This window comes from Seriola dumerili, unplaced genomic scaffold (genome assembly GCF_002260705.1).
Source record: "Seriola dumerili isolate Sdu_G_001 unplaced genomic scaffold, Sdu_1.0 BDQW01000283.1, whole genome shotgun sequence".
Lineage (NCBI taxonomy): Eukaryota > Metazoa > Chordata > Actinopteri > Carangiformes > Carangidae > Seriola > Seriola dumerili.
In genome coordinates, this window is record NW_019174538.1 from 369,237 (window position 1) to 379,351 (window position 10,115).

Here is a 10,115-nt window from a genome sequence, read left to right on the forward strand (position 1 = left end):
TGGGCGCGGCGGGCTAGAATTAATAAGGCATGGCCTCTTAGAGTGACAGGTGGTGAGTGTATCCACCACAAACTGTCTCAGTCTCTCTTCAACTGTTGCTGCTTGCTGTCCATATCGCTCAGAATTAAAGTCATTAAACACCACAGACACCAGCTCATGTTGGTTCAACACGCAGGTCTTGATCTATGTGTCCTCCAGGTCTGCAGATCAGCTGTGTTAGCAGACAGGAGGAGGGCTGGTGATTCAGTTAGTGCTAACTTTGCATGAGATTTCAGGAGTTTTGTGTGTTTGGTATTTTTACAGGAATTCAATCTGTGTGCAGCTAAGAGCACATTAACCGAGTGTGAAATTCATTGTGTGGCTTATACTCTCGCCAGCTGCTTGCAGATGCTGCTTTCTCATTGAGCTGCAGATTATTTAACAGTATTTTTCAACAGTGAAGAAAAACTGATGCCGAAACATCAAATGAACACGAGCCAAAAACCTGAGCAGAAACGTGTCTGTGTGTGATGTCACACTCCAGCCAACATCAAGTGTGTGTGTGTGTGTGTGTGTGTTGTGTGGTGTGTAGTGTAGTGTGGTGTGGTCTGTGGTGTGGTTACTCTACATGCATTGGTTGTGTGTTTTGGCATGCTGTAATATCTACATGATAGTATAGTTGGCACTGTGTCTGTGGTGCTTCAGGGGTTTTTTGTTCTGTGTTGGAAGCATCAGCTGCTCTGTGCTGTGTGTGTGTGTGTGTGTGTTGGTGTGTGTGTGTGTCGGGTGTGTGTGTGCTACTTCGATGCCGGCAGTGCCTGGAAAATGTCGATCTACTCGCTGATCGACGCTGAGCCCAGCCACCAAAGCAATATCCACATATCTTGGCAATTAGCACATCACTCTTCATTCATCCTGCCTTATAACATATAGAGTCACATGTCAGTCCTGATTATCCACAGCGAGCAATTTAACAGAGTCTATCTATGTAATCGTAGAGTGACGATATTAATACTAGATACATGGGTACTTCATTCTCTTCAAAACCTATTTTATAATCTCAAACTCCCCGTCACAATCCTGGTGACCAAGAACCCTTGTCAATGGGGTCTTCCTGCGACTTTGTATCTTTAGCGAGAGAGGGCCGTATGCTTCTGCTAGAGGCGGAGACGCGGTCCATATATTGTTGCGAGCATGTCTTGCTCATTTAGAGAACTGTCGTCAAAGCAAGAGCAAAGTTTACACCTTCCCAAGATCAACGATCAAGGCCAAAAAAAGAGAACATTAAATAAAAAAGGATGCGCCACTATGAAAGAAATAAAAATACCGAGGAGAAGGCCAAATTATAGCGAGCGTGGACCTTGTTGTTATGTGGATTGATCCTGCATCCTGGGTTATATGAGGACTTGTATCTTAAAGGAACTCTGAGACGATGGCAATATCAAAGTGATAGTAATAAAAAACGAGTCATAGAAATTGATAGTTATATCAGGTTGGTAGGCAGAGAACCGGCGATACCACGAGAAGCATGGTCTTTGCCTGCACTGGAAGCCTTGGAGTCATGAAACTAAAGATTTATTTTCTTATTTATTAATGTTCTATATTAAAAATGAAGGTAAAGAGACTATACAGTTTCTAAAATGTGTAATTTAGAATAAATATACGGCACAAAATCTATTTAATTGTTTGTTCACACACAGGTTCTTTCTGTATTTCTAAAAGATACAAAGAGACACTCGTTATGACGGCGGCGCTCGGCAATGCTTTACAAGCCATTTTTTATATTTATGTAAATTTACATAATTTGGTTTCACCAAATTTGATAATAAAGCTTATCAGTTTGATGATAAAAATCTAATATAGTATTCTTCTGTTAATTACAAATTCGCAACTGAGTATTAAGCTATATTAATTTTGGATGTATTCATTAAATCTGTTCCATGGAAATAAATTGATAATCGTATTATGCGACTATGAGAGTGCAATCTAGTAATGCGCGGCGAGTGGTCAACGAAAGTGGCATAGAGAGACGAGGCCGTCAAATTGCTGAGTGAGTGAGCAAAGACCCATTATGTTAAATATGGTAGAAGAGAAAAATACACACATGAAGTGAGCAACATATACTGTACAATATGGTCACAAAAACATAGACTGTATGCATACCATGTGTCAGATAAAAGCTCATACTGCTTACTGTTGGGAAGGCATAAAAAGATTCATAAAAAACGGTCATGGTGACCCATGCGCCACAGGTTGACCGGTAGCTATAGAACATATAAAAAACAGTCCGATGATCAGCGAATGTTATGCAATGCCTGGCTATCGCGTTAAATAATACTATCAGAACAACGACCGTACCTGCTCCAGGCAGCTCCTCCACGCATCTAGCGGCATCCGGACCAAGCTCTACCGCCAGGTGAAGATAAGTTTCGATGAAAAAATCAGTCTGCTCTATCATATGTGTGCTATAATCTCTCTCCGGGGGGGGGGGGGGGGGGTAGAATAATTAAAGGCATGGCCTCTTAGAGTGACAGGTGGGTGAGTGTATCCACCACAAACTGTCTCAGCTCTCTTCACTGTTGCTGCTGCTTCCACTCGCTCAGATTAAGTCATTAAACACACAGACACCAGCTCATGTTGGTTCACACAGACAGGTCTGATCTATGTGTCCTCCAGGTCTGAGATCAGCTGTGTTAGCAGACAGGAGGAGGCTGGTGATTCAGTAGCTGCTAACTTTGATGAGTTTCAGGAGTTTTGTGTGTTTGGTATTTTACAGGAATTCAATCTGTGTGCAGCTAAGAGCATTAACCGAGTGTGAAATTCATTGTGTGGCTTTATCCTGCAGCTGCTGCAGATGCTGCTTCTCATTGTAGCTGCAGATTATTTAACAGTATTTTCAACAGTGAAGAAAAACTGATGCCAGAAACTAAATGACACGAGGCCAAAAACCTGCAGAAACGTGTCTGTGTGTGATGTCACACTCCAGCCAACATCAGTGTGTGTGTGTGTGTGTGTGTGTGTGTGTGTGTGTGTGTGTTACTCTACATGCATGGTTGTGTGTTTGGCATCTGTATATCTACATGATGTATGTTGGCCTGTGCTGTGGTGCTTCAGGGTTTTTGTGTCTGTGTTGGAAGCATCAGCTGCTCTGTGTGTGTGTGTGTGTGTGTGTGTGTGTGTGTGTGTGTGTGTGTGTGTGGGAGTGTGAAATTCATCTCTCTGTGCGGCTGCCAGCACTCAGGCTTAACCATCATTATTTGCATTAGCACTCTTCATCTCCTGCTTTACATTGAGTCATTCTGTCTGATTTCACAGCAGCAATTTACAGTCTTACGAGAACGATGATGATTTTATTACTGTCTGATTCTCTTTTATTTATATCTAAACTAACCCCGTCACATCTGTGACTAGAACCCTGTCATGTCTCCTGGACTGTTCTAGGAGGAGGGCCTGTTCTGTAGAGGGAGACGGGTCCAATGTTCCAGATGTTTTCTGGAGATGTGTCAGAGAAACTTCCCATCACGCAGCAGAGAAATAAGTAGAGTAAAATCAGAAGGAAATTCAGGGGGACCTTGTTGTTATTGTGGATGATCCTGCTCCTGGGTTTTAGGACGGATCTTAAAGACTCTGACAGGAAGTGAAGGATGAGTTAACAGTTGTACAGAGACCGGTCCACAGGCTGTCTGCTGCTGGAAGCTGGAGTCATGAAACTAAAGATTTATTTTTTATTTATGTTAAAAATGAAATATACGTTCATGTGTTTGAATATTGGCTCTATTAGTTTGTTAACGGCTCTATTCAAAGTCATGAGGGGCTGGAATGTTAAAGCCATTTTTTATATTTATTGTAAATTATATTTTCACAAATTTGATAATAAAGCTGATGTAAATCTTTTAACTTATGATTCATATTGAAATGTTAAGTAATTATTTTTGGATTTATTATCTACTGTAATTAATCAGATGATGATCAGCTGTGATGGGGGGGGGTATCTGAGCAAGACTTTGTTATTTAGTTTGAAGAAGAAAGAAATCATCACCAGGTGAGCACACTGCAGTGATCAGCTGTTGCATCATGTGTGAACTCACCTATGTTGGGAGCGACCAGCGCCACAGGGTTGAGGTAGGTGAGCTTCATGTTCTGGGCCAGAGTCTGGGCGTACTGCTCCAGCAGCTCCGTCAGCTCGGCCGGACCACCGCCCGGGATGTGGTTCTGACTGTGAGCGAGAGCCCGCCACAGGCCAGAGGTGCTGGGACCCAACAGAACGCTGGAGCCTCGCAGGACATTCTGGGACGAGGAGACAGAGGAACGATTATCAAAGGAAGGTCCAGGAGGAAGTTTCAGTGTCGTGCTTCAGCTCAGTGACACATGAGACAGTTTATTTCAGACAATGGAAGAGAAGAGAAAAGATGGATTAAGAAAGAGAGAAGTAATAAATATTTCATCACTGTGTATCAGGAAAGAGAGACAGACGCAGAAGACACGAGCGAAGAAGGTCTGGAAAATGTTTTTCTTCTCAAGCAGCATAATGCTAACAACAGCTAACATCAGAGCACAACGTCCTCCAACAATGTCTTCTTCTACACATTAATACAGACGCTCTGATGGCTGCTGTAAATGTTCCTGTTACAGAAGCAGCTCTCCCCCCAGGACACAGAGATAAAGAGCTGACCGCTGTGTACGCTAATGACTGATGTACACCTGGAGGAGCAGGTGAGGAGCAGGTGGTATATGACAGAAAGTATATATAGAGAACATGGACCATCAGAACAGCATAAATGAATAAACACATCTAATAAAATAAGTTCCAACAGCTCCTGACTCCAGAGCCTCTCATTCAGTATCCATGGTCTTCATGTGAAATCTGCTGTAGAGTCAAGATTAGACTGTGTCTGAACAAACAAAGATCAGGGATCAAGACAGAGGCGTGGGGGGGTGGGGGTGGACGTCACCAGACCCAATAAAGCATGCAGTCTCACATAAAGCTCTGGAGAGGAAAAATACGCAAGAAAACCTTCACACAGACAAGAAAAAAAAAATACGCAAGAAAACCTTCACACAGACAAGAAAAAAAAAATATATATATATATATATGTGGAAGCTTGTAGTGAAGAGGAAGAGGGAATGAGAAACAGGGATTGTGGATAAGTCAGTGACAAGGAGGGAAAAGAGAGAGAGAGAGAGAGAAATATGTATGTTCGGGATCAACCGATATGTTTTTCAGGGCCGATACTGATTATTGGTAATCAATGAGACACAGTCGTTTTCATCTCCCTCGGTTTTCTCTGTATTCCTGATGTGGAAACTCTTCCCTCCCTGTCCTAATTCATGTCTTCTGCAGCCACAGGGCTCTGTTCCCGCCACCAGGTTACTATAGTAACGGTGTTCTACATACCTGTTCATCTGCCCTACCAGCTGCCGTTAAAAGTGAGCTGTCAGGTATCAGCAGAAGTGTGACGTGGTGTTCACTGTGGTGTCTGCAGCTGATGACGAGGTGGAGGCAGAGACGGATCTGGAGAAGATGTTTCTAAAGATCAGGACTGAGCTGCTGCCTGACGCTCCTGATCCACTGCCAGGTGAAGCAGTTCAGTGAAAACGTCAGGCAGGTAAAGGATGCTACTGCTGTGTCACTATAGCAACCGATCACATGATCACACGCAGCAGTGTACTGTACTCGGCGTGAGGCTCCAGCTGTGATCCTCATGTTGAATTCACATTGGTTATTTAATGAGTCAGACCCTCACAGAAGAAGCAGTCATCCAGTCATTCATCCAGTCATCTGGTCAGTCAGTCATCAAGTCATTCATCCAGTCATTCATTCATCCAGTCATCCAGTACCAGTGCCCTCAGTGTGTTGTCAGCCTGTTCCTTTGTTCAGTGTTTCCTAGCGACAGCAGCCTGAGCAGCAGGCATGTGTTAAATCACATGTATGTGCAGTTTTTATTTTGTAGTTGAGCGTGAACGCTTCCCTCCTCTGTGACGTCCTGAGATAAACGTGGTTATTTTCTGACTCAGTTTAAACATCTGAAACATTTTCTATCAAATGATCATTTTTATCTTCAGATGTTTTCGAGTGTTTACACGAGGCTACAACACAGCCACTCGGTTTCTATGGCAACGTGTCCTCAGCTGTATAACAATGACATTAGCAGGGTGCTGCAGGGCGTGGCTACGACTGTCCAGCTGTCATCAGGTGGCTAAACGCTGCTATTACTATTATCACTATTACCACTCCATAATACACACAGGGCTGTTTTATAGGATTTATTATTCCTCTGAAAGAAACTATAAATAAACAAATAAACAAATAAAACAAACAAAAACCCTCAGTTACTTTTTTTTTTTGTAACAATTACGAACATGTTCAGGTTGATGGTGTTTATGTTGATGTGTGTAGTTTCCTCATTTTACAGAAAAAATCTATTATTTCATTTTATTATTATAATTAAACAGTTATTATCATTATTCCTGTTTTCGCTCTTATTTTCTATATTTTTTTGTTTGTATTTTGTTGTCTCCTCTGTCCTCAATCTTTCTCTTCACTTGTTTTCTAATCATTTAATAAAGGAAAAAAAAAAGGATGAGAGGTATCAATTTAATAACTGTTTCCATAGTAACAAGCGATTTTGTCAATTAGTGACACACGAGCCAGTAAAGTGAAAGAGTAGTTTAAACAGGTGTGTGTGTGTGTGTGTGTGTGTGTGTGTGTGTGTGTGTGTGTGTGTGTTTGGGGGGGGGGATTGGATGTATGGACAGCTCATTTCCTGTCGGCCCAGCGTGATGCAGAAGATAAATATTGATATCTAAACGATGGTGTGTCGGCTGCTGCGTCCTGTCAGCTGGAATGAGACTCTGTCAGTTAATATGTGCAGATGACATGCTGCAATATTTCACACGCTACTGTCCCTCCATCGCCATAGCAACATCACCTCCCATTTCAGAGAAAAGACATCTATTCCCTGGGTCTATTCTCCATAATGGTACAGTACATCAGTCACATCTGCTGTTCCACATCACTCCAGATGCTGAACAGTTTTAACCATCAAAAGATCAATTAAACTACAAATTAACTGTGTTGACATAAATTGGATTCTTCTTTCTACCTTGTGTCTTTCAAAATAAACTAGAATCACCTCCTCCATGGTTGTTTCCTCCTTCACTTTTAACTAGAATTACCTCTGTCTATCTGTCTGTCTGTCTGTCTGTCTGTCTGTCTGTCTGTCTGTCTGTCTGTCTCCTGACCATCAGGTCACATGGTCAGTCTCTCCTTCCTGAGTTACAGTGTTGAATAATGACCAGGGTGTATTTACAGAACATGATGTCACAGTGAAGTTAACCTTTGACCTTTTGGATATAAAATGTCATCACTTCATTTTATCCTTATAGCCACACACTGCCCCCCCCCCCACTGCACTGTATGAATAGAACCATGAGAGTGAATGTGAAAGGGATGTTTTCACTCTGCTGTTGAAAGAGGAGTGAACCGTGTTCTTCTCTTTACCTCGTTGAAATGTGCGTCCTGAGTGGCCGTGAGTCCGAAGCCGCTCTGTTGGGTCTCGAAGGTCAGGAGGCGGGAAAGCAATCGCTCGGCGATCTGTAGGTCGTTGCCGTAGAGACGCGCGGTCGCCTCGGTGACGTCACGGAGCTGGTGGGCGAGCTTCTTCTCCATGATGGTGTTCAGCTCCGTCTCATTACGCTCCAGGGAATCGAGCTGAATGTATGGACACCAACAACACATGAAGAAGAGAGTCAATAACCTTCTAATGTTAAGAGACATTAGCACAGCGACACGACATATATACACATTACATATCTGCAGATTTCATCACTGACATCACGTCCTGCTCAACCTGTAGGTTTATTAAACAGGAGGACCTCTACAAGACTCCTGGCTCCGCCTCTACTTATTAAAATTAAAGCCTTTTCACACCAAGTCTGAATTTATTTTTTTAATCCGTCATCCAATTAAAATCGTTACACACAGAAACCTTGAAACGAGGAAACGAGTCCGTATGTAAATGTGATGGACTCAGTGTGACTTGCTGTTTAAAGGCCTTTGACTCCTCTAATGGGAGTTTTGAATTTACAGGTTAAGAACCAACCAGTTCTTAATCAGAGTCAAAGACAGTTCAGAGCTGGACACAGTCAGAGACACAAACAGGAAGTGTGAACCACTGGATTGTGGTTCTCTTAGATTCAGCATCCACAGTGTTCAGGTAGAAGACATGAGGATCTCTACATACAGCAACATTCAGCTCCACAAACGGAGGAGAGGTGCAGTTGTAAAGGTCTGGCTCCAGCCATCCTCTCTCTGCATCACAGTGTCTGATGGCTGCACCTGCAGGAGGACAAACAGGAAGTTCACAAGTGACCACAGCTTGTATGTGAGTGAATCCACGTCATGTGAGCGGATGAGCGAACAGACCGACTGAGCCTTTGGGGCAGGGCACTGCAGCAGGAAGGTTGAACTTGGTCCGAGGCCACCAGATCCCCTGAGTGATGGTCTTTGGACAACCGTCATAAATGACTGCAGAGAGAGAGAGAACAGCTCTTTACGTATCAGTACATGAACTCTATTAAAATAACAAACAGTCACTGAGAGACTGGAGAGGTTCTTCTTGTGAAGAAAATGAAAATAAAATACCAGCAACAAATGAAAGGAAGTAATTACAAGAGGAAAACCAGGAAGTGACAGAGCTGCACAGGGGACAAAGACAGGATAACTTGTAAAATAAAAGATAAATATAATCAGTTTATTAGTTATTTCAGGCTCGGGTGAAAGTCTGATAAACACGGGCATTTTAAAAGACAAGTTGAAGCTGAGATGGAACATGATTACAGTGATGAAGCTTTCCTTCATTTAAAATATTTTAAAATAGCTATATTCTCATTTGATATGTTTTGTTTCTACACATTATTGATATGATTTATTTTATTTTTCTTTTGTTTGTATTGGCTCTATGCAGGAAGGAGGAACTATGTTTGCACCTGTGTTGCAAGGGGACACTTTAAGTTCCCTTCAGAGGAACACGTGACGTTCTCTTCCTCTTGGTCGTGTGCAGCCAGCGAGGTGTTTATTTACTCTTCCGTGTGTCCTCCTGTATGTTTATATTTATGCTTCTGTAGTTTGTTGATATGAATATGTTTATTTTAGACAATGTTATGTATCTCATTAGTCTGATGGTGGTTACAAGTGCAGAAGACTAACAGTGAAGCGTGGTGTGGTCTATTTCCTGGAGGGACTGACAGTTCATGTGTATCTGTGTGGAAAATTCACTCAGTGTGAAAACTGGGTTTAAATCCAGCTTGAAAATGATATATCGTCTTAAACTTACACTTTACCAGTTGTTCTGTAGTTTATCACTGTTAAATACGTTTAGTTCAATAAAATTGTTCTGCTTTAATTTTAAATCCAGCTTCACAAACTCATTTCTCTCAACGTCTTTGATTCTTTCAGGAGCTGGAGATGGTGCTGACAAAATAAAGTCATTTTCCACAAATGATTCATTCATCCCCTTCAGTCAATACGCAGCCTGATTCCCCCCCGCTGCCACAGTTTCTGTTACTGTCAAGAGGACGCTTCATTTCTCCAAGTCTGACGTGACGATGAGCACAAGGACGAATGAGTGAATGAAGAGGAAGAGGAAGAAGAAGAAGAAGAAGAAGAAGAAGAAGAAGAAGAAGAAGAAGAAGAAGAAGAAGAAGAAGAAGAAGAAGAAGAAGAAGAAGAAGAAGAAGAATCCCTGTTGAGTCATTTTGAAATCTTACAGTAGAAACATCATTCTGGTAAAACTGAAACAAAGGAAATCCTCAAATAAACAGTTCACAGTTGTCTGCTGGCGATCAGCCACAGTCCGTCCTTCTCACCGTCACAGCCTGAGTTCGTGACCTCTGCAAACGGGTTGTCACATGTGTTGCACTGGCGACCAATCACGCCAGGCCTGCACTGACACTGGCCGGTTTCTGGGTCACATGAGCGCGAGAAGGAGCCGACCGGGTAGCAGTCACATGGCAGGCAGGTGTCAGAGCCCCGCGGACGGTAGTGAAACTCCTGAGCGAACACACACACACACACACACACACACACACACACACACACACACACACACACACACACACACACACACACACACACA

At 42.6% G+C, this 10,115-nt stretch overlaps 1 protein-coding gene across 1 annotated transcript in view; it reads right to left on the minus strand.

The window, feature by feature from the left end:
* celsr3 (cadherin EGF LAG seven-pass G-type receptor 3) overlaps positions 1 to 10,115 on the minus strand; it is a 122,457-nt gene that overhangs the window by 20,853 nt on the left and 91,489 nt on the right. The window contains 5 exon segments of the mRNA XM_022757560.1: positions 4,068 to 4,266; positions 7,481 to 7,690; positions 8,223 to 8,317; positions 8,405 to 8,506; positions 9,847 to 10,030. Coding sequence (XP_022613281.1) covers positions 4,068 to 4,266; positions 7,481 to 7,690; positions 8,223 to 8,317; positions 8,405 to 8,506; positions 9,847 to 10,030 — 790 coding nt within the window.